Source organism: Mesoplodon bidens, assembly GCF_964165515.1.
Source record: "Mesoplodon bidens genome assembly, chromosome: 9".
Lineage (NCBI taxonomy): Eukaryota > Metazoa > Chordata > Mammalia > Artiodactyla > Ziphiidae > Mesoplodon > Mesoplodon bidens.
This window is the reverse complement of record NC_138166.1, coordinates 101,679,953-101,705,696: the sequence shown is the minus strand read 5'-3', so window position 1 is coordinate 101,705,696 and position 25,744 is coordinate 101,679,953. Positions and strand designations below refer to the sequence as shown.

The window sequence follows — 25,744 nt, the reverse complement described above, 5'->3', positions numbered from 1 at the left end:
ATTCAATGCAATCCCTATCAAACTACCACTGGCATTTTTCACAGAACTAGAACAAAAAATTTCAAAATTTGTTTGGAAACACAAAAGACCCCGAATAGCCAAAGCAATCTTGAGAACGAAAAACGGAGCTGGAGGAATTAGGCTCCCTGACTTCAGACTATACTACAAAGCTACAGTAATCAAGACAGCGTGGTACTGGCACAAAAACAGAAAGATAGATCAATGGAACAGGATAGAAAGCCCAGAGATAAACCCACGCACATATGGTCAACTTATCTTTGATAAAGGAGGCAGGAATGTAGAGTGGAGAAAGGCCAGCCTCTTCAGTAAGTGGTGCTGGGAAAACTGGACAGGGACATGTAAAAGTATGAGATTAGATCATTCCCTAACACCATACACAAAAATAAGCTCAAAATGGATTAAAGACCTAAATGTAAGGCCAGAAACTATCAAACTCTTAGAGGAAAACATAGGCAGAACACTCTATGACATAAATCACAGCAAGATCCTTTTGGACCCACCTCCTAGAGAAATGGAAATAAAAACAAAGATAAACAAATGGGACCTAATGAAACTTCAAAGCTTTTGCACAGCAAAGGAAACCATAAACAAGACCAAAAGACAACCCTCAGAATGGGAGAAAATATTTGCAAATGAAGCAACTGACAAAGGATTAATCTCCAAAATTTATAAACAGCTCATGCAGCTCAATAGCAAAAAAACAGACAACCCAATCCAAAAATGGGCAGAAGACTTAAATAGGCATTTCTCCAAAGAAGATATACAGACTGCCAACAAACACATGAAAGAATGCTCAACATCATTAATCATTAGAGAAATGCAAATCAAAACTACAATGAGATATCATCTCACACCAGTCAGAATGGCCATCATCAAGGAATCTAGAAACAATAAATGCTGGAGAGGGTGTGGAGAAAAGGGAACACTCTTGCACTGCTGGTGGGAATGTGAATTGGTACAGCCACTATGGAGAACGGTATGGAGGTTCCTTAAAAAACTACAAATAGAACTACCATATGACCCAGCAATCCCACTACTGGGCATATACCCTGAGAAAACCATAATTCAAAAAGAGACATGTACCAAAATGTTCATTGCAGCTCTATTCACAATAGCCCGGAGCTGGAAACAACCTAAGTGTCCATCATCGGATGAATGGATAAAGAAGATGTGGCACATATATACAATGGAATATTACTCAGCCATAAAAAGAAACGAAACTGAGCTATTTGTAATGAGGTGGATAGACCTAGAGTCTGTCATACAGAGTGAAGTTAGTCAGAAAGAGAAAGACAAATACCGTATGCTAACACATATATACGGAATTTAAAAAAAAAATGTCATGAAGAACCTAGGGGCAAAACGGGAATGAAGACGCAGACCTACTTGAGAATGGACTTGAGGATATGGGGAGGGGGAAGGGTGGGCTGTGACAAGGCGAAAGAGAGGCATGGACGTGTATACACTACCAAACGTAAGGTAGATAGATAGTGGGAAGCAGCCGCAGAGCACAGGGAGATCAGCTCGGTGCTTTGTGACCGCCTGGAGGGGTGGGATGGGGAGGGTGGGAGGGAGGGAGATGCATGAGGGAAGGGATGTGGGAACAGATGTATATGTATGACTGATTCACTTTGTTATAAAGCAGAAACTAATTAAAAAAATAAATAAATAAACTTAAAAAAAAAATGAAAAAACAAAAAAAAAAACACGTGAAAGAATGCTCAACATCATTAATCATTAGAGAAATGCAAATCAAAACTACAATGAGATATCATCTCACACCAGTCAGAATGGCCATCATCAAGAAATCTAGAAACAATAAATGCTGGAGAGGGTGTGGAGAAAAGGGAACACTCTTGCACTGCTGGTGGGAATGTGAATTGGTACAGCCACTATGGAGAACAGTATGGAGGTTCCTTAAAAAACTAAAAATAGAACTACCATATGACCCAGCAATCCCACTACTAGGCATATACCCTGAGAAAACCATAATTCAAAAAGAGACATGTACCAAAATGTTCATTGCAGCTCTATTCACAATAGCCCGGAGATGGAAACAACCTAAGTGTCCATCACCGGATGAATGGATAAAGAAGATGTGGCACATATATACAATGGAATATTACTCAGCCATAAAAAGAAACAAAACTGAGCTATTTGTAATGAGGTGGATAGACCTAGAGTCTGTCATACAGAGTGAAGTAAATCAGAAAGAGAAAGACAAATACCGTATGCTAACACATATATATGGAATTTTTTTAAAAAATGTCATGAAGAACCTAGGGGTAAAACAGGAATAAAGACACAGACCTACTTGAGAATGGACTTGAGGATATGGGGAGGGGGAAGGGTAAGCTGTGACAAAGCGAAAGAGAGGCATGGACATATATACACTACCAAACGTAAGGTAGATAGATAGTGGGAAGCAGCCGCAGAGCACAGGGAGATCCAGCTCGGTGCTTTGTGACCGCCTGGAGGGGTGGGATGGGGAGGGTGGGAGGGAGGGACATGCATGAGGGAAGGGATGTGGGAACAGATGTATATGTATGACTGATTCACTTTGTTATAAAGCAGAAACTAATTAAAAAAAGAATAAATGTATGTTTCTTAAAAAAAAAGAAGATATGGCACATATATACAATGGAATATTACTCAGCCATAAAAAGAAACGAAATTGAGCTATTTGTAATGAGGTGGATGGACCTAGAGTCTGTCATACAGAGTGAAGTAAGTCAGAAAGAGAAAGACAAATACGGTATGCTAACACATATATATGGAATTTTAGAAAAAAAAATGTCATGAAGAACCTAGGGGTAAGACAGGAATAAAGACACAGACCTACTAGAGAATGGACTTGAGGATATGGGGAGGGGGAACGGTAAGCTGTGACAAAGCGAGAGAGTGGCACGGACATATATACACTACCAAATGTAAAATAGATAGCTAGTGGGAAGCAGCCGCATACCACAGGGAGATCAGCTTGGTGCTTTGTGACCACCTAGAGGGGTGGGATAGGGAGGGTGGGAGGGAGGGAGACGCCAGAGGGAAGAGATATGGGAACCTATGTATATGTATAACTGATTCACTTTCTTATAAAGCAGAAACTAACACACCATTGTACAGCAATTATACTCCAATAAAGATGTAAAAAAAAAAAGGGACAAGATTAGGATGCCCACCATAAATATAATATTGAAGGCAACAGTTCCAAAATACAGGAGTCCCTAGAGTGTTTATTACAAATGCAGATCCCTGGGGCTCAGTGCCAGATGCACTAAACAAGAATTTGCGGAGGCAGCGCTAAGGGGTCTACAGCTTTAACAAGCTTCCACAGTTAATAGGTTACCTATGATGCAGAGACAGATTGGGAACCAAACAACAGAATGAAAAGACAAGATTAAGTTCTAATCCCATTCTGTCACATACTGGCTATGCAACTTTGGAAAAATTACCAAATTTTCTTAGCCTCATCTTCATCAACTGTATTCCAAGTTAACAATACTGTCTATCTTACTAGATACTTAGAATTAAATGAAATACTTACAATTATGTAAGATAATATTTGTAAAGCATCAGGCACAATGGTTAGCACACAAACACTGATTTGCACTGGACCAAGAAAATCTCCATAAAAACTGTGGCTACCTTTTGTGGCTGTTTCTTTGCTCACTGTACTCCCCTCACTTAGCACAATAAATGGCACATAGAAGATGCTGAAAAATATCTACAGAATGAAAGAATATAGGACAAATTCAACACATGTTAACTTTTTCCTCCTCATTAGGTCTAAATTTAAAATATAATATTAAACGTATTTGTGACCATCTGTTCCTTACAATGACCTACAAGTCCCTAATAGTCTGACTATATCTCCCACTACTTCCCTCCTCATTTATTCATCCTAGAAACTGGTCCCTTATACATCACTAAATGTATTAGGGATTATGCGTTGGTTCTTCCCTCTGCCTAGAATACTTTTCACCCCAGCTAAGTTCACCTCTATTGAATCTTTGCTCAAATATTACCTTCTCAACAAAGTTCTATCTAGACTACCATATTTAAAACTGCAACTCAACTGCCAAACATCAGCACTTCCTGTCTTCCCTACTCCATGCAGCTTACCACCTTCTTACATACTACATTAACTCCTTATTCATTACGTTTATTATTTATTATCTATCTCCCCCCTGCTAGAATGTAAGCTTCATCAGAGCAAGTTTTTTGTCTTTTCTATTTCCTACAGTATCCCCTGAGCTTATAACAAAATCTGGCACATAGCAAACATTTAATAAATATTTATTGAAATTAAAAAATTACTGTAATATGGTTATCAATATGCTGTAAAATACAGGATTTCAAAACAAATGTTTACTATCCTGTTTGAGCCAAGCAATACCTAATGCTACACATGGAAATTGTGACTACTTTATGTCAACAACAGTATGACAACTGGGCAAGACAACAGCCATACTTATTATTAGAAAAGGTACAAAAAACAACAGGCTCTCACTGTCCAATTTCACAAATTAAATAAAGCTCTTTGTGATAAAACAGGAGGCTACTTTCCATTTTGTTCACTGCATGATGTTAGGCTACCTCTTGGCTGCCAGCACTTAAGGGCAAAATGAAAAAGTTTTATCCTGAAGACCTCACCCATAAGATTTGGCCAACTCTGTCCAGATTCTTCACAGAACACCCCCAGATCATCCTCTCCACAACAGCTCAACATCAAGAGTCCTTGTCCTGAACTGTAAAATGTATTAACTTTCAACAATCCTATCAGGTAAAAATTATTATTTTTTTCAAGCCATGTTATGGTAATTTTTTTAGAGAAATTGTTTTTATGTAGTGAATCATTATACTAAATTAAGGAACCTATAAAAATGAGAGGAATTTACAAAATCAGGTCATTTTTTAAATATAATTAATCATAAATCTTCAGAAGCAAAAGACTTCAGAAGTCCTTTAGACAGGTCAAGAAGTTAACAACCAAATATAAAAAAAGTGGAAACCAATCAGATGCCTGTTATATAATAAAGTAACAGGTCCCTAACTGCTTAAGGAAAGAAATTAAAACATCCAAACAAAAATCAAAAGGCTGAAAATTTAATCTAATCTACGCTAACAAATAATGAATCCAGCATCTACACAATAAAGTCTTTTTGCTCCGTACTGTTTACCATTCCTTCTATATACCCATGGCTTCAACATCCAAGGCTTGAAAGCCTTTAAAAGGAGGGTCAAAGCAAATATTTAAGGTTAGTTAATACAAAACAACTAGTAACCAAACACTTTCAATCATAGACTTGAATAGTTAATAAAGCGAAAACTTCAGCAGTTGGATATCAATGTACTATATTTTTTAAAACTTAAATGAATAAAAGACTAACCACCTGTTTACATGAATTTGCAGTGAGACAAGATGGTATGGTTTCATGTTTTCTCTAGCCGTGGTGTGGGAGCTGCTCAGGAACAGGTGCCTTGTAAGCTAAGAGTCAGGGTTTTGCCAGGGAGGTACAGGAGAAGAAGAATGGGGAAAGGTATATGCAATGTGCTGATTAGAATGACAAACCACAGACTTAAGCCAGACAAGGGGAAATGAGAGGATAAGGAAGAATGAAGCAGGATGAGAAAATGTGGCTGGGCCAATGATCAGAGACTCCGGTGTGGCTGAATGATTGTTGGAGTTATGTTACCAAAGAGAGTGACCTGGAAAGACTGAATGTTGTGGATGGAAAATGAGATGCCAACACTCAGAATCTGGAGAGGTACAGTTAATGACAGAAGAATCCTTTCCAGATACACGGGCTGGAGATGTACCAATGAACAGTTTGCCTATAGTATAAGCACTGTTATACTTACTATAAGCAAACCCCCTTAAGGACAGGATCATTCCCATCTTTCCAAACCCATTATGTTTAGCACAGTATCTAGTGTTAACCATTAACAAATAACTATATAATTTTTAAGGTGTATTTCTGTTCCAAAAGAAGTTTCAGGACACTGTTTAGATTCTGTGCAACAAGAAATCTCAGAGAAGAGTATAACATGTAAGCAGAGCACATCCTGGGAAATCAGTGTTTACTCTGAAGGAAGAGGAGGAGAGGAGGAAGACAGCTGAACAGTTTACATAGACAGTTTCATTGTCATTTTTTTTACTGAACTATAACTGACTTACAATGTTATATTAGTCTCAAGTATACAACAGAGTGATTCGGTATTTTTTTTTTTTTTTTTTGGTACGCGGGCCTCTCACTGTTGTGGCCTCTCCCGCTGCGGAGCACAGGCTCCGGACGCGCAGGCTCAGTGGCCATGGCTCACGGGCCCAGCCGCTCCGCGGCATGTGGGATCTTCCCGGACCGGGGCACGAACCCGTGTCCCCTGCCTCGGCAGGCGTACTCTCAACCACTGCGCCACCAGGGAAGCCCTGATTCGGTATTTTTATACCTTACAAAATAATCACCACGATAAGTTATCATCTGTCACCACAAAGTTATTACAACATTATTGACTATTATTTCTTATGCTGTACATTGCATCCCTGTGACTTATTTTATAACTGGAAGTCTGTACCTCTTAATTTCCTTACCTATTTCATGCATTCCTCCACCCCCCATCCTCTCTGGCAATTACCAGTTTTTCTGTATCTATGAGTCTGTTTCTGTTTTATGTCTGTTTGGTTTTTTTAGATTCCACATATAAGTGAAATCTTTCTTTGACTTATTTCACTTAGCATAATACCCTCTAGGTCCATCCATGTTGTCACAAATAGCAAGGTTCCACTGTTTTTTAATAGCTGAATAATATTCCATTGTGTGTGTGTGTGTGTGTATATCACATCTTCTTTATCATTTATCTATCAGTGGATACATAGGTTGCTTCCATATCTTGACTATTATAAATAATGCTGCAATGAACATAGGGGTGCATACATCTTTTCGAATTAGTGTTTTATGTTTTCTTCAGAAAAATACCCAGGAGTGGATTTGCTGGATCGTATGGTGGCTCTATTTTTAATTTTTTGAGGAACCTTCACACTGTTTTCCATAGTGGCTGTTCAAAAACCAAGGCTTTTTTTGCTACCATCAGCATCTACTGTTACACCAAAAATGTTCTGTGGCAAACTATTAGGTCACAAAGGTCTAAAATCTCATGAGATCTCACTGAAGTTAAACTCCTGCATCATTATCAGATTAGAGTGAAGGGTATTTCTCAATAGCACAATAGTTGAAGCTAAGAAGACCCATTTTGAGATACTTTTCACAGTCATCTTCCAGTAACAAAGAACACAGTACATACCCACTACTACTCAGTTACGCTTCATAAAGTAGTTAGATTATGTACAGTTCACTAAGACAATGCCCATTATAACAGTGTCATTCTACAGATACTTAAAATCATTCCATTAATTTTCCAATCAAAGCCTATTAAATGTACTAAATGATCCAACATTTTTCTTCTGAAAATCATTAAATAATCCTAAAGAAAGGGCTAACACTGGGAACACAGTAGGAGCTTTATATGCCAGACACTATGTAAGGTGCCGGGGATTGACACTTTAAGTTCTGCTATTATGCTAAAAATCAGAAAATACATGTGTTGAGAAGCGGGAGCTGGTGTACTGAATTAAAAATGCTGAGTGAGGGGACTTCCCTGGTGGCGCAGCGGTTAAGAATCCGCCGGCCAATGCAGGGGAAAATGGGTTCGAGCCCTGGTCCGGGAAGATCCCACATGCCGCGGAGCAACTAAGCCCGTGTGCCACAACTACTGAAGCCCGCGCGCCTAGAGCCCGTGCTCCACAGCAAGAGAAGCCAGCATAAGGAGAAGCCAGCGCACAGCAACGAAGACCCAACGCAGCCAAAAAAAAAAAAAAAAAAATTAAAAAAAATAGATGCCCTGCGGAAAGCGAAGTGGGAACTTAGGGCAGGCACCCTAAACTCAAGCCCTGATCTGAATGTCGAGACTCTGGGTGTGAGTAGAGTTATCATAGTGTAAAATGCCTACGCAGCAACTCAGAAAAACAAAGTTGTTTTCCTCAAAAGTTGTTTTTCTCATCACAGTGCAGATGAGCCAAAAGTTAAAAATTAAAACCCCCCTGAAATCTCACCACTATTAATATTTAGCTGTAAATTCTACTAGTTGTTTTTAATCTTTCTACACTAGCCATAAAATGTTATACTGCTATTTGCAGTTACTGAAAAATAAATGTAATAGATTATGGTTAGCAGCATTATGGATAATGTTCTATTTTTCTTCATTTAAAAAGAAATACAAAGAATATGTATTTTTTAATAATCAGGGTAAAAATTTTCTGAGGAAAAAATTGCCTTTCCTAACTTTAAGAACAAATTTGGAGAGGATTAAATAGTAGAAGGCTTCAAATGAAATATATGGCCTTTTCTTTTAACCTCAGAAGCAAAGGGATTTTAGCATACTTAAAGAAAGAAATATTTTAATTCCATTAATTTGTCAAAAATTTGAGAATAAAATTTGGACACTAAACAAATATTCTAAAAGCATGATTTGAAAAACTGTTTTTTCTCTATAAAATGTTATCTAGTCTGAAATTAGCATTCCTCTTTGAATATGCATCTTTATTTTTTACTACAAGGCTAATGAGACAATTCAGTTTAACTGAACAGGACAGCCCCCATTTTCCTTCAATTTTCATAATATTTAATGAAGTTTAAAATGTCTCTCTTTAAAGGTTAAGTATTTACCTTTCAGTAGTTTCTAGCTACTTTCTCATCAGTATACTCTATATTCCAAAGGGTCAAACAGCAAACATTTGTTAGCTTTTTCCTTGAGAGAGACACGTTCATATTTTAACTCAGCTGTAGTCACGTAAGGACAAATACTGACTTACAACACTGCCCTTCCTACATACCCTGTGAAATTACCAGGTGATGACAACACAAAAGTACACGATTCTTTCTCATTCCTTATCTACTCTGAAGACTAGAAGGAAATATAGTTCATAATTATAAATAAGGCGATTACTGAATTAGGAAAGGTTCAGAGCAAATTCCAGACATCATATGCTCCCGGAGAACAATCCTTTGACCTCTGATATTTATGAATCTCCTCTCTACAAGAAAATCAAGAAGCATAAATACATGTAACTGTCTATATATTATACCTCAAATGCAGATGAAAACCACATGGTAATGTTGATTGGAGGTAGAAGCAAATTTAATTAAACACTAAAGAAAAGAAAAGTAAAAGGACAGACAATTTGACAAAGTACTTAAAATATCCAAACTTAGGACACCTGCTTGGTCAGTGAATATGGGCTGGTAGAGGCTGACTATAAGTAGAAAGTAGCAGCTCTCCCTGGTTAAGACCTGTGGAAGAAAATAAGGAGAAAGTGACCATAGCCTCATAAGGGCCTGCACAACAAACATGTACATCTGTAGTCAGAAGCCAAGCCTATAAAAGAAGCAAGAGAGAAAAAACATAAGAGTGGTGGCAAGTGGCGGGGCATGTCCCCCACCTGAAGCAATGCAAACTCAAAAACTGCAAAAGCTGTTGACTAGCCTCCAGACTGCAACTTCTGACAGAGGCGCATAAAATGAAGAGTACATAAACACAACCCCCCAAACTATAAAACCATTATTTCTTGTTCCCTTTCTGTCCATAAAAAAGGGGATTAAACCAAAAGTACATCAGATAAAGATGAAATAAATGAACAAGAAAAAAAAATGGTTGCTAGAAATAAGTGTTCTGAAATATACAGACACATACAGTACAGACAGCATACGTACATCCATGGTCAACACGGCCTTCTACAGGCAGCTTTGTCCTAGGGTCCAAAGACATACTAGCGGAGGTGACTGTCCTTAAACCATGGCTACTGAGTGTCCTATGCTGCTAACACGTCATGAGCCTCTTGGGGTACACACAGTGCCAACAAAGTGCTTTATGTACATTAGCCAAATACGCAGATTAAGACTAACAGAAATAGAGCAAAATACTAGTCCACGGTGTAAAATACAATAGATAGGGGAGGAACAATGCTTATCTTTTTCCCTTTTGATTTTAGAGAAATTAAGTAACGTGCTTTAAGCATACAGAGCTAGTACGGGGAGAAACTGGATTTGAATCCCGGTGATCTGATGTCAGCCCTATGTCCTTAATCACTGTGCAATACCACCTGGCAAGGAACAGACCAGTCATTTCCTATTTGCCACTCTTTAAAAAATAAATCATCCAGTGATTTTTTTAACATAAATTTATGTTTCCCACAAGATTCAAGATATCAGTAATTCTCCTCCCAAGCAAGAAGTTCACCTCTCTGGATTTCTATCATCTCCTAAAATCTTAGCCCAGTAATTCTTTACTATTTTGTAAATTCTCAGACTTTTCAGGAGCATCTACTAGCTTGAATGAAGTTACCCAGTCTGCCATTACCAGAAACACAAGGCTAGGGTTATGTTCTAAACTGTTGCTTTTGGAGGTTTTTTTCAATTTTTTTTCAATTTTTTTTTTTTTTTTGGCCACACCATGCAGCTTATGGGATCTTAGTTCCCCAACCAGCGACTGAACCCGGGCCCCTCAGCAGTGAAAGCGTGGAGTCCTAACCAATGGACCTCCCAGGGAATTCCCTGCTTTTGTATTTCAAAGTGAACAGGCTAGGTACTACCAAAAAGAGACCATCAGCAAATCATAATGTGACAGAATCTTCCGGCTTTTTCAGAAAACTCATTTTTTTTTTTTTAATTTTGCGGTGCGCGGGCCTCTCACTGTTGTAGCCTCTCCCGGCTCCAGACGCGCAGGCTCAGCGGCCATGGCTCACGGGCCCAGCCGCTCCGCGGCATGTGGGATCCTCCCAGACCGGGGCATGAACCCGTGTCCCCTGCATGGGCAGGCGGACTCTCAACCACCACGCCACCAGGGAAGCCCAGAAAACTCATTTCTGAATGCAATCTACCACCTCAAGAGATTTAGAAGGCTAACAAATCTAATTGGCAAACAACCAATTTCTACCCTAGCTCATCCTGTTGAATCACGCTGTAGGAAATCAATACAGCAGACAATGTCATTTGCCCATCCTCTCGAGCCTTACCAACCTGCACAGGTAGGTCTGACTTCCAACTGACAGCACCTGCATCGCCAGCCTCTGGAGCCCATCTGCCCACCTGCAGGGTAGGCCCACAAACATGGGGCAATGTGTCCCTCCCAAAGGGCAGCCCTCAACAGTGGACTGGTAAAAAAGGCCAGCTCCTTCCCACCCTCCCCATCAGGATAACTCTCCACCTGTAATTCTACATGAGCTCCCAGTGTTCCCCAGCATTATTAAGCTTTAATTGCCCACAGTGGAAACTGGTTTAAATACATGCCCTTTACTGTCTGACTTTCCTACCTCTTGCTTCCTCATTCCCATACCGGTGTGTCCTGGGATTACTCACAATTTGGATTTGAATTTATATCTCAGGATTTGCTTCAGGAGGAACTCAAACTAACAGAATCAGGTTTCTGCAGATAAGGGACAATTTGACAAATTCTTACATGTACTAATTTTTTATTTATAAATAGAAAATTTAATAAAGACTGAGCTTCTATAGCTTTTGTTGACTATAAAGTACAAAATAATGCATACAAAAAGCTTTTCTGAAGAGTTGCAAGATATTTTTATACTTGCAAAAAAAGAATATTTCAAAGTGCTAAGCTTTTCTAAGGAAATCAAAAGCTATCAGGAAATGTGGCTTGAAATCACTGTTAATCAGCTGATAAATATGAAGTATCAAATTTAGCCTACCATAATCAACTCTAGATACAACACCAGCTGTCCTGAACCTATGTATGTATGTAGTTCACTCAAGATGGTAACAAGTCATAAAGTCTAAGTTAAAAAGCATGCTTTCAGCTCCAACATGAAAAGGGCTTAGAAGCCATCACTTCCATCCTTACAAGAACAAACTGAAAATCAATGACACTTTTGAACCCATCAGAAACTAAGGTTACAGGACAAACTACCACCCAAAACCTGGAGACACACCTGAGATCTGCTTACCTGGAGCAGAAGCTGCAGGAGCCATAAACTGGTGCTGGAGACTAGGTGCAAACTGGCGTGAAAGTGAAAAACTGCAGGGATGCAGGGTTTTTTTTTTTTTGGGGGGGGGAGTCCACACTTCTGTGGGCTTTACCTCCAGGAATCCCACCAGGTCTGCACTGTGAAGGTGAAGGCCCCAGAAAGATTCCCCTCGTGACCACAGCAGGGAGGGGAGGAGTAATCATTGCAAAACAGGAAACAAGCCCAGAGTTTCCTTCATAACAAAGGCATATGCTCCAGGGGAAAAGACACTGCCAGAGCTTTCTCCAGATTAAGAAAAGGCATTCCTCAGCATTTTACTTTGAAAAGTTAAAGGTGCTTTAAGTGGCAGTTAAATGAAGTTCCTGGAGGGAAGATTCTGCATCTAGCCAGCACTTGCTACATGGTAGCTGCTCACAACTTCATTCAAAGGACTTGAAAATCGGATCTTTGCCCGTTTCCCTCAAATGCTGACTTTAGCCTATTGAAGCACCACAGATGAAGTGACTCCTTTGACAACTGAAAATAAAGGGAAGAACTATGCAGACCAGGTGCCTCACACAGGGCTTGGCACCCAGGTGATGAATAAATAAGTGTTGGCTGAACTGAACGTCTTCCAATCAAAGGCATTTGAGATGTGCTAATCGTATTCTACAAAATAGCTTGAATTATTTAGAATGTCAAAACAGGAAAGGGCATGTGGCAAGTTAAGGAAATTAAAGAGAAATGGGGTATAAATGGAATATTAAACTTTTGAAATTCAAAATAAAGAACCTGGTTATAAAAAAAAAAAGAAAGAAAGAAAGAAAGAAGGAAAGAGCATTCCTCCCACTCCAGCCCCTCCAAGCCTTCCAGTCAAACCTAAGGAGGGAAACGTAGTCAACAAATGTGAAGGCTTCCAGAAAACAGACTGGGAACTCTGCAGCTAGGGAAGGGAGTACATTACAGGGAGGAAAAAAGCTACAGCAATGGAGAACACTTGTGAAGGTCACAGACATAGGCTGAGATTTAACTGGAAGATTGCAGAACTCTTACCCTCCCTCACACTTTTTACCATCACACCAGCAGGGCTCCAAATATAATACTGGTGGGTTACAGCTGAAAGAGATGCAAGACACAGACTCTCTCTGGGGAACAGTACTTAGAAAACCCCAGTCAAGAGGGCAGATATAAACAAGGGCACTAGAAGAACTTGAAGCCTCTGGCACCTGTAGCTACAGCAAACATTAAACACTGCCAAACCCCTAGTAGTTCCTATTACCTGATACAACATGTCAGTCTTTCAACAGCAAAAACAACTAAAAATGCAAGGCATAATAAGAGAAAACAGTCTGACAAGACAAAGCAATCATTAGAACCAGACTCAGATGACACAGATTTTGGGATTATCACACAGGGATTTTGAAATATCTGTAATTAATATGTTAAGGGCTCTAATGGAAAAAGACAACATGCAAAGAACAGCAGTGAAGCAGGAGGGAAGGAGGCAGGGCACAACCTCTGAAAGAATGACATAACCTAAGGACATGACATAAACTGATTAGAACCAACTGGGCCCAAGATGGCAAACAAGTCGACTTTTCCCACTAGACCTTGAGCCTCAGTATACGCTCACATCAGCAAGCTAAATGACACACTCACAGGCGCCAGGACAGTTCCAAGACTGACCATAAGGATCAAAAAGTGGACAGTGGCCCAGTTCCTGGATATCCCCACCCCTTCCTAAAATAGCTGGAGTACTCCTCCCACTCATTAGCCTATGAAATTACCCACTCCCATACCCTGGTGCCTTTCTCACCTTCTGTGATGGCCCACACTCTTCTCTCTAAATAAATCCACTTCTTACCTATCACTTTGTCTCTCACTGAATTCTTTCTGTGATGAGACATCGAGAACCTGAGCTTCATTAAGTCCTGAAACCAGGTGTGTGATCTCAGTTGGAAGACTGTGGGTTTTGGCTGGGTTTGAGCCCCAGCCGTGTGGGTTCAAGTCCCAATCTGAGTTTTGGCTGGGTTCGAGTCCCGGCCACATGGGTTCGAGTCCCAGTCTGGATTTGAGTCCCAGCATGTGGGTTCAAGTCCCAATCTGAGGTGCACACTTTCAGAAGGGTAATGTAAACAGATGGAAACTGTAAGAAACAATCAAAAGGAAATGCTAAAAACCAAGAGCATTGTAAAAGCCCCTCCCAAGGACTCATCAGAAACTCCATACAGCCAAAGAAAGAAGCAGTGAGCTTGAATATAGGTCAACAGACACTTTGCAAACTGAAATGCAAAGAGGATAAAGAATGGAAAAAACAGAACATCCAAAAACTGTGGGACAATTTCAGAAAGTATAACATATACCCATTATTAGAATATCAGAAGGAGAAAAAAAAAGAAAAGGAAACAGAAGAAATATTTGAAATAATAATGGCCAAGAACTTTCCAAAATTAATGACAGACCCCAGGAAGCTGAGAGAACACCAAACAGATTAAATACCCTCAAAAACCCTCATCTAGGTATACCATATTCAGAAAATCAAAAGACAAAAAATCTTGAAAGAAGTTAGAGAGTGAAAAACACCTTAACTACAGAGAAAGGAGTAAGAATTACAGTGGACTTCTCATCAGAAATCATGCAAGCAAGAAGAGAGCAGAGTGAAATATTTAAAGTAAGGAAGAAACCCCACCACCACTTTAGAATTCCATATTCCTCGATATTATAATTCAAAAGTGAAGGAGAAATAAAGGCTTTTTCAGACCAAAAAAAAACTGAGGAATTCATCGCCAGTAGATCTGTCCTGCAAGAAATGTTAAAAAAAAAAAAAAAAGAATTCTTCAAGCAGAAGGAAAATGATACAGGTCAGAAACCTGGATCTACATAAAGAAAAGAAGAGCATCAGAGAAGGAATAAATAAAATGAAGATAAAATCCTTTATTTTTTTATTCTTAACTGACCTAAAAAACAACCATTTGTTTAAAGTAATAATAGTAACAATGTATTAGATGATCATAGCACACTGGTAAGTGAATGAGTGACAGCAAGGTCACAGCGGCGGGAGGCACAAATTGGGATTATGCTATTAACAAGGTATCTATATGACACATCAAGCAATATGGTGTTACTTTAAGGCAGATTCAGGTTAATTTAAAATGCATATTGTAAACTCCAGGGCAATCACCAAAAAATTTTTTAAATAAATATAACTGATATGCTATGTGGTAGGCAGAATAATAGCCCCCCAGGGATATCCACATTCTAATCCTCAGATTAAGGCAGCAGACAGAATAAAGTTGCTAATCACCTGACCTTAAAATACAGAGATTATTTGGGATTATCCAGGTGGGCCGGATGTAATCACAGAGTCCTTAAGTATGGAAGAGGGAGACAAAAGAGGAGATAAGAATGATGCAATCTACTGGACCCACTACTGCTGGCTTCAAAGATAGAGGAAGAACGCCGCAAGTCAAGGACTGTGGGTGACTTCTAGAAATTTAAAAGGGCAAGGAAATTGATTCTCCCTTAGAGCCTCCAGAAAGTAACATAGCCTTGCCCACACCTTGAGCTTAGCCCACTGAGACCCATTTCAAACCTCTGACCTACAGAACTGTAAAAGAAATTGTGTTGTTTTACACCACTGAGTTTGTGTTCTTTTGTTACAGCAGCAACAGAAAACTAATACATTCTAAGAGAGGAGATAAGAGTTGAATCATATAGAATGCCCAATTAAAAGGAAACAGAAAAAAGCAATGAATACAAAACAGTTACAAACATGGAAGATATTTACTCAACTATATCAATAATCACTTCAAATGTGAATGGTCTAAAAAATACAATATCAAAAGAGAGAGAGTCACAGTGGACAAAACAAGATCCAACTATAAGTAGTCTACAAGCAACAAACTTTAAATATAAAAATGTATATGTTAAAAGTAAAGGATGGAAAGCTATACCATGCTGACACTAACCAAAAGAAAGCTGAAGTAACTATATTAACTTCAGACAAAGCAGACTTTGTCAGATAATTAGGGATAAAGAGGGTCATTATATGGTAATAAAGAGGTCAATTCTCCAAGAAGACAGAACAATCTTGTACTTGTTTACACCTAAGGAGAGGGTATCAAAACACATGAAGCAAAACCTGAGAAAAATGAAAAGAGGAGAGAAATCCACTATTATAGTTAAAGACTTCAACAACACTGTCAGTAATTGACAGATCGAGCAGACAGAAAATCAATAAGGAAATAGATGACCTGAGCAGCACATCAATCAACTTAATCTGACATTTAAAGAAAACTCCATCCAACAACAGCTGAATACATATTCTTCTCTAGCCCACATTCACCAATGCAGACCATATTCTGGGCCATAAAACACACTTGAACAGATTTAAAGGAACAGAAACCATACAAAGTATGTTCTTAGACACAGTGGAATTAAACTAGAAATCAGTAACAGAAAGGTTAAAAAAAAAAACCCAGATATCTGGAAATTAAAGTCTCAAGAGAAATTTTAAAATATTTTGAACTAAATGAAAATGAAAATACAGCTTATTAAAATTTGTGGGATGCAGCAAAAGTAGTGATTAGAAGGAAATTTATAGCATTAAAATGGATTAGAGTTCAAGACATGAGTATGAACCCATGTTTAGCTTAACATGTTAGCTTTAGATACAGATGGTTACACATATATTTCCATATATGTACATATATATTTCCTTGCTTGTCAGATGAGAGGGCCTAGAAGAATGACACCCCAAGTGACAACAAGCATACCTAGTGCCCAAATCTTGGGGTTTTTTAAATAAATTTTATTTAGTTATTTATTTTTGGCTGCGTTGGGTCTTCGTTGCTGGGCGCAGGCTTTCTCTAGTTGCAGCGAACAGGGTTTACTCTTCCTTGTGGTGCTTCTCATCGCAGTGGCTTCTCTTGTTGCAGAGCATGGGCTCTAGGTGCACAGGCTTTGGTAGTTGTGGCATGTGGGCTCAGTAGTTGTGGCTCGCCAGCTCTAGAGCATAGGCTCAGTAGTTGTGGCACATGGGCTTAGTTGCTCGGTGGCATGTGGGATCTTCCCGGACCAGGGCTCAAACCCATGTCCCCTGAATTGGCAGGCGGATTCTTAATCACTGTGCCACCAGGGAAGTCCCCCAAATCTTGGTTTCTAACAGCATTCTCCAATGAAAAGAACCAAAGCTCCTTGAAGAAATGACTGACTCTAGGACTGGGAAAGGAAATATACAAGATGAGCCTGAAGTACCTTGTAGTGCCAGAAAGTAAGGAAGTTCCACACACACACACACAAAAAGAAAAAACCCACGATGGGGGTATGTCAAAGGAACAGATGGAACCAACTGAAAGAGCTTACAATGGCCATAGCTAAAACAATTTGAGCAAAAAATAAAGTGGTATTGCATTATAACCCAAAGTATAAGATAAATATCCATGAGTTCATAGTGATAGGGACTACAGATGAAAAAAGATTGAGCATTAATAGGTTATTTAAAATCTATTAATTTTCTTCATGTCTGAAATTTTCCATAGTAAACCTTTTAAATATATATGTGTATATATATGTGTTTATATATAAATGGGTGTGTGTGTGTGTGTATATATATATATATATATATGTAACCCAACAAACGCTCCTTTGACCTTTACACTACCGTTTTGGGTTCTGTATGTATGTTGGTTTCTAGGGGTTATAATGTGCTTACACGACTAAGTTCTCCACTAATTCTTGTCCATGGAGTCACAGGACACAGATTCTAGTAGTCTGTCCTTACGGGTTTTGTGTGTATTTGTATATATTAAGTATTTTCTCCTCACTTCTGCTTCCTCCTTATTATTTAACAGAAGATTCATAGATCAACTTTACAATTTAGTCTGTAGATAACAGAATGTTCACATGGAAATGCACGTTGTAGGCTGTGAATAGATGCAGAGTATCAGAAGGGTGAATTGTACCAGTCAAGTCAGTCTCCTAGCTCTAAGTCCACTCTCTATACCCCAGTGGTTCTCAGCCAGAGCCTGAGATATTTGGCAATGTCTGGGAAGACCAGGACACCACCGGGGTCTTTTGGTAATGTCCAGAAATATTTTTGGTTGTCACAGATTGGGGGATGCTACTAACATGTGGTGGGTAGAGGCCAGGGATGCTGCTAAACATCCTACAATGCAGAGGACAGCCCCCAGCAATGAAGAATTATCTGGCTCAAAATGTCAACAATGCCAAGTTTGAGAAACTCTGTTCTGTTCTGTAATGCTGGGGCTGAGACTCTACATATAGCATTTTTCCAACTGCAGTTGACCCTTGAACAATAAGGCAAGGAGGAACAACAACCCTCCACGCAGGTGAAAATCTGCTTATACAGTAGGCCTTCCATATCAGAGGATTCGACCAATCACATATCTTGTTGTACTGTAGTATTTACTGTTGACAAAAAAATCTGCGTATAAACGGACCTGTGCAGTTCAAATCTGTGTTGTTCAAGGTCAGCTGTACTGATAAATGAAACAACCTGGATGAACTTGGAAATACACAGGAAAAAGTCTTCAGTCTCAATAATTAGTAAAGACATGCAAATAAAAATAAGGTACTATTTTCTAACTCAAATTAGCAACATTTTCAGTACTCACTGAAGTACATGTAGTTAAATGATACAGTTATCAGTGATGAAAGTTATAAATTGCAGGGCCTTTTTAAAAAGCAGTTTAACAATGGCATAGGAGCCTTAAAAACCTTTACACACTTTGGTCAGTAATCCCACTTTCTCTAAGAATAAAAATCCTAAAGAAATAATAAATCAGGTGAAAAACTGGGCATATCCTAAAGCAAACTCTAAAAAATTCCATAATAAAGATATAAATAAACCACAGTAATATACAAATAAGTACAAAGGCCAAATTAATTTTATTTGAAAAACTTGAAGGAAATGCCTTCTAGAAGTTAAGATTTAAGTTTGACTTTAAGACTTCAATGGCCAAAAACTGAAATATCTCAAGCAGAAAGCTGAAGTCTTGAGAAACTGCAACATGTATTTGTTTTTAGTTTTCCAAACAGAATAGCAAGTAGGAAGGTTGGCTACAATGAATACACACAGCTGGTTCAGGCTAGTGGAAGGTGATTAATTCTATGAGGACAGGCTGGGGGCTAAGACCCTGAGGATGAGCATCAACTTGTTCTGCATGCAAAAAAGGAAGCTAACTAATGTCTTTAAGCAAATACACCTTAGGAAGAAAGTTCTAGGAACAGTGTGTAAAATGGTTTGGACAGAGGGAAAAAAAAAAAAATCTAGAGCCAGGGAGGCCAGTTAGAAAAATTCCAGTAAGAGGCAATCCTGGCTTGATCTAGAGCTGTGGAAGTGAGTGGAGAGGAGGCTCATTGGCAGAAGCGTCTGCACTTACCAACTTGACCAGACATGGGGCCCCAAGGGAGAAAGGAGGAATAAAAACAACACTCAGTTTTCAAGTTTTAGTGACGCTTAGGACCATGGAGAGAACAGATTTGGAGGCTTAATAGAAGATAAATTTTGTTCTGGACATGCTGCACTGGGGAGAACACTAATATGGACGTATCCATAGCTTGAAATTCAAATCTAAACCCCAGAGAGAAGTTAAAAATAAACATCAAAATTACAGTTTAAGTTACATGGAAATAATAGCAGAGGGAGTTTTAAGTCATGAAGAGCGTAAAGTGGATTAGGGAGCAATTACTGAATCTCTGGGGATATGCATATTTAAGGATCTTGTGTAGAAGGAAGAGACTGTGAAGGGCCTGAGAAGGCTCAACAAGTCCGAGAACCTCAAGAGGGGTACTGACCAGCAACACAAGGCATCACAAAGATTTACAGAGAGGGGCTTCTCTGGTGGCGCAGTGGTTGAGAGCCCGCCCGCTGATGCGGGGGACGTGGGTTCGTGCCCCGGTCCGGGAAGATCCCACATGCCGCGGAGCGGCTGGACCATGGCCGCTGAGCCTGCGCGTCCGGAGCCTGTGCTCCGCAACAGGAGAGGCCACAACAGTGAGGGGCCCGCGTACCGCAAAATTAAAAAAAAATTAAAAAAAAAAAAAAAAGATTTACAGAGAGGTCAGATCAAGCCAGCAAGAGTTGAGGTAGGGCCATCAGATTTAGCAATCAGTAAGGTATGAAGGCCTTTAAGAAAGCAGTTTTAAAAATGTGAAGAAGAGTTTGCTAGTTCCTCAAAAAGTTTAAACACAGATTCACCATATGACCCAGCAATTCCACTCCCAGATGTATACCCCAAAGAATCAGAAACATAGACTCACCCAGACACATGTAAACACATGTTCACAGCAGTGTTATTCACAGCAGCTAAAAAACAGCAACAACCTAGTGTCCATCAACGGATGAATGTATAAACAAACTGTGTTACAGCCACTCGGCAGAGTATTAGCCAGCCGTACCCAAGAATGAAGTCTGAGAGACACTACGGCATGGATGAACCTTGAACACATCAGATGAAATAAGCCAAACACAAAAGGGCAAATACTGTACGATTCCAATTCTGTGAGGCCTCTAGAATAAGCAAATTCAGAGACAGAAAGGGCTGGGAGGAGGGGAAATGGGGAGTTAATGCTTAATGGTTTCACAGTTTGTGTTTAGGGTAAGGAGAAACTTTTGGAAATAGTGGTGATGGTGACACAATATTGTGAATGTACTTAGTACCTCTGAGCTGTACACTTAAAAATGCTTAGAGGGCCTCCCTGGTGGGTTCGTGCCCCGGTCCGGGAGGATCCCACATCCCGCGGAGCGTCTGGGCCCGTGAGCCATGGCCGCTGAGCCTGCGCGCCCGGAGCCTGTGCTCCGCAACGGGAGAGGCCACAACAGTGAGAGGCCCGCGTACCGCAAAAAAAAAAAAAATGCTTAGAACAATAAACTTCATGGTATGTGTATTTTACCACCATAATAAAAGAGTAAAAAAAAAAGAAAAGTGAAGATAGAACTCAAATTGCACAGAAATTGTCAAGAGAAGGCAGGAGCGGTGTGGACTACTGTTTCATGACATTTAATTTGAAAAGCTCTACTGATAACATTAAGGGTAGAGAGAGGTTTTCTGGTTTAGATTTTTCTCAAGGCAGAGTAGACCTTAACATACGGTATATATCTAGGATATCTAGGTAACAGCTAAGAATTAAGTGTAGTTAAAAAAAAAAAAGGGGCTTCCCTGGTGGTGCAGTGGTTGAGAGTCTGCCTGCCAGTGCAGGGGACACGGGTTCGAGCCCTGGTCTGGGAAGACCCCACATGCCGCGGAGCAGCTGGGCCCGTGAGCCACAGCTACTGAGCCTGCGCGTCTGGAGCCTGTGCTCCACGACAGGAGAGGCCACGACAGTGAAAGGCCTGCACACCGCGATGGAGAGTGGCCCCCGCTCGCCACAGCTGGAGAAAGCCTTCGCGCAGAGGCGAAGACCCAACACAGCCAAAAATAAATAAATTTATATATAAAAAAAGGAACGAACTTACATCTGAACTCTTGCACACACATTAAAAAAAAAAAAAAAGTCTGCCCTAAAACTCTTATTTGGGGGACGAGAGTAGCACCCCAGTATTTTATTGGCGCACAGCAGTAATAAGAAGCATTTCAAAGTTATAATTTCATCTTACGTTTGGAAAACCAACCAACCAACCAACAGCTTTCCTAGCACGAAGTAAAAAGGAATGCTGGACCAAATCTTCTTCGATGATAAAAATACACAAAGCTCTTCCATCATGGGCATATTAATATTACTCAAACGGTGAAATCTACCAGTATTGGAGGGTGGAGACTTGATATTTTTATATTTATCCAAACGGCACGTACTTTAAGAGCCTGGGACATTGTGCAAGACAAATAACCCAATTTCTTCAACAAATACCTTGCAAAGAAAAGGGAAACTTAAGATGCTCATCCACCGAACGCCACGCAAGGACCCGCTCAAATCCTGAGCGGCACAAACCACCCACTAAAAAAACAATTAAAAAAAAGAAAATTCCTTTAAGGAAATGTGAACACTGCCCGAATACCGTGGAAACTGAGGGCAGGGTACCAGCGAGGGCGTTACTCAATTCGCTCTAGTTTCTATACGTTTTGAAAATTTCCGCAACCATTTTCTGGGGTATTTTAGCAAAAAACGCCGTGGGGCGGCGGAGCAGGTCTTTCTCACGCCGCCCGCGGCCGCCCCCCGCGAGCCGGGCGCCCCCACGGCCCACCCCCGGCCTCCAGGGCCGCGTCGGCTCTGCCAACGCCACACACACTCCCGGACGCCGGGCCAGCGGCCAGAGACCCCGCCGCGGCCCGGAACGAAGCCTCAGACGCTCGGGGCGCTCGGGGCGCTCGGGCCGCGGCCGCTCGCCTGAGGCGCTGAGGGGACGGACGGAGGCCGCGCAGGCTCACACGCCGCCGCCGGGCCATCCGCTACTCACCCCGACGCCGGCAGCGAAGGACCCCGGCCTTTCGGGACTCGGGCTGTGGCATCTTCCCTCCCGCCACGGCCCGGGTCCGAGCCTCATTCGCCGCAGCGGGCGGAGCTGCCGGCAAGAAAACGCAGCAGCAGGCACACCAGCGCCCCCCGCGCTCGACCAGTGCCCGCGCCGCGGCCTCAGCCCGAGCGCGCGCCCGCCGGGGCCACGTGACGGGCGGCCCCGGCGCCGCGCGTGACGTCATCGCCCGCTGCGGGCGCGTCGCGGCCCCCGGGCTCCACAATGTTCCCGAGGGTCAGCGCCTGCGGGTGGGCTCAGGGGTCGGTCGCGGGCAGCCTTCGCGTTTTTAACTTTTACATAAATGGGCTCATTGAAGACAAATGCCTTAAACATATTGAAAAATGTGCGACCCCGCTTATGATAAAAGAACTAGGTTAAAATGTCAAGGCTTGGCAGAAACTGTGATAAAACTTCACAGGTTGGTGGTAAGGGTGGGAAAGTACAGCGTGCCCGCAGAGCAGCCGCAGGAAGGCACATGGGGTCACGGGGGGCTTGCTAGAAATCCTGACTCTTCAGCCACCTATCAGTAAGCAAAGGATGTTGCAGCCATCAGGCCATCACATTACAGCCCCCGCACGCCCGCCCGGAGGTAACTCAGGGTGGAAACGGGCTGTCCGCTGCCAAGCCCCCAAATGGTGCACTCAGTATGGGAAAGAACAGGATCCTGGCTCTGGCTGGTTAGGGTGCACCGCAAAGAAATGATCTTAATGCGCCCTGGCTCTTGCATCTTCCCATGTATAGGAAAGCACTAAATTCCTTAACTTGGGTTTGACTGATTTTCTTTAACAGTAACCTTTGATGTTCAGACTATCTGATCTTCGTTGCAAAAACTCCTATCTATCCTGTCTCCCCCCCCATACCTCTTCAGAGCACTCCCGCAGAGCTACCTGAGAGGCTGCGTCCCAGGCTTGAGTCCTCGGTTTTGTCTGCCAAATAAAACATAATTCTCAACGTTTAGGTTATACTTTTTTTTTTCAGCCGGCAGGCCCCATGCCAGACGTACTTAAGTAATCAAAATATGCGTTTTACCGCCGTGGCCAGTAAATTTATGTACACATCAAAGTCTGAAATTTATGTACACATCAAAGTCTGAAATCAGTGTCCTAAGGTGCAGTCAGTGCAGGAGACCGGCCATTGCTCCACCTTCTCCCGACCCTTGATGGTGTCAGACATTTTATTTGCCATTCTGATGGGTGTGGAGATCTGTTTCTAGCTGTTATTTTAAATGGGTTCATACTGTCCCACCAAATTAATGTACAGTCGTACCATTCCAGAAATTCAAGCTTTGGGTTAGCTCCAATTTTCTACCATTAGAAAGAATGACATGAATATGCTTTTTGCAGTGTAGCATCTAAACCCGGGGTCTTTGAGGCTGGGCATAGGCTAGTCTATGGGCTGTGTTCATCTATCCCTAGATACAGTTGCCAGAGGAAATATAGGAGGCTTAAAATTTGAATTTCAGATTAAAAAAATTCACTAGCATGTCCCATAGAATATGTGGAATATACTTTTACTAAGATATTATTGTTTATCCAAAATTCAAGTTTACCAGGGCATGCTCTACTTTTATTTGCTCAATCTGGCAACGCTAACCCTGGACAAGTTCTAACCTTAGTTTTCTGTTTTATGATATGGTAATAACAATAGGAACTATCTTGTAAGGTTGTGTGGATGAGATGAGATAATCTATGCAGAGTACTTACCAGGGGATGTGAAACATAGTGAGAGCTCAATAAGTGTTAGCTCTTATTTTTATTTCATCTTGGTGTGTCTTAGGATAAATTCCTGAAAGTATGCTTTCCTTACAGAATTCTCTGGCTAATGTAAGGCTTGTCCAAGTGTTTGGTCATACCCAAAACTGGTGTGTGAAAAGCCTTGAGCAGGTGAGCAGATACTTTCTCAACTAGCTCCAGAATACAGATCAGATTTTAAAATTTCTGTACAAAACCATAATTGCCACCTACCAGCAAGTATGGGTTTCCTTTCAATCACACCAAGTACTTGGATATTGACTCTGATTTGTTTTCTATTCGAGTCAGCTGAAACAATATTCTAGAGGAGATTGTTTAAGCAACATTCTACATCGTTTCTAAGACTTATTCATGCTATCTAGGACCTGAACTAAATTACATTAAAAAACTAAGACTGAATATTAGGCCCATGGCTCTAAGAAAAAGAACATTTTTCTTTTGGCAAAGCTGATATTTACAACACCCTTCTTTATGCTTACCAAACAAGATGATTCTCTGAATTTATTCTACAATTCTCTTTTTTCCTTCGGCTGCAGAAATTTTATTTTGTATTTTACTCTAATTTTAATGGATTCATAGGTTTATTACAATCAATTTTTTATTACTTTCTAGAGCAGCTAAGGTATAAACATGGGCCCAGAATATACTAATCATGTGGCATTACTTTGTGCTGCCAGATTGACCTTTTAAAAGCTCAATCAAGTTACCCTGGCCATCTGTAATATTTGGGCACAGGTTTTTCCCATCTCTTTCCAGCAACAGATTTTATAGAGTACTTTGCCAAATACATGGGTATAATGACATTATAAACTGGTTCTTTTTTCTTTACATTGTATATATTATTTCAAAGAACACAAGCTCCATGAAGGGAGGGATGTTTACCTGCCCCATTGTCAGCTGCATCCCAACACCTAGAAGGACACCTGGCCTGAGATGACCATTCAGTTGTTGATTAAATGAGCATAATAGATGAGTCAAGTTGTTTTCTGCTGTAAAAAACTAGTTTATATTTTCTCCAGCAGAAGCTATGATTTAGTGATTCTATCCTAAGTCTCCTCCTTTTTACTCCTTTAAATGAATGCCTTCCCTCATTTTCTCATTCTCTTCATTTTGTGAATTAAATATATTTTTCACTTTTCTAGCTGCCTTCACCAGGGTGAATGCAACAGCCACCCCTCTAACCTGATAGAAGTACTTTAGACACCTGGGAGTGTGTCCACACAGGATGGATATTGAACCTCGTTACCTCTTCCTCAATCCCAGCTGAACAGTTTTCTCGAGTCATGTCGAACACAGATTATCCACAAGGCATGCAAGCCAAGAAGTGTCAGGAGAGCTGTAGGCCAGAGCCATAGGAGGGAACAGACATGAAAAAGGCAAAATCAGAAGTAGGGAAGAGGGAATGTCTCCAATTAACTGAAGGGCCAACAGAAACAAACAGGGAGGCTGGCCTGGAGAGCTGGACCAGGACACCCAGGCAAGTGA

The 25,744-nt window shown here is 40.8% G+C and overlaps 2 protein-coding genes across 3 annotated transcripts in view; both read right to left on the bottom strand.

Moving 5' to 3' along the window:
* Nucleotides 1-22,628, bottom strand: part of GALNT11 (polypeptide N-acetylgalactosaminyltransferase 11) — a 57,302-nt gene extending 34,674 nt beyond the window's left edge. For both annotated transcript variants that reach the window (XM_081243842.1, XM_081243843.1), the window contains exon 1: nt 22,452-22,628. The gene's annotated coding sequence lies outside the window, so the exon portion shown is untranslated. The remainder of the gene's footprint in view (nt 1-22,451) is intronic.
* Nucleotides 22,629-25,490: 2,862 nt separating this feature from the next.
* GALNTL5 (polypeptide N-acetylgalactosaminyltransferase like 5) overlaps nt 25,491-25,744 on the bottom strand; it is a 137,162-nt gene continuing 136,908 nt past the window's right edge. Inside the window, exon 11 of the mRNA XM_081244077.1 lies at nt 25,491-25,595. Within this exon, the coding sequence (XP_081100203.1) occupies nt 25,587-25,595 (9 nt within the window). The 3' untranslated portion in view covers nt 25,491-25,586. The remainder of the gene's footprint in view (nt 25,596-25,744) is intronic.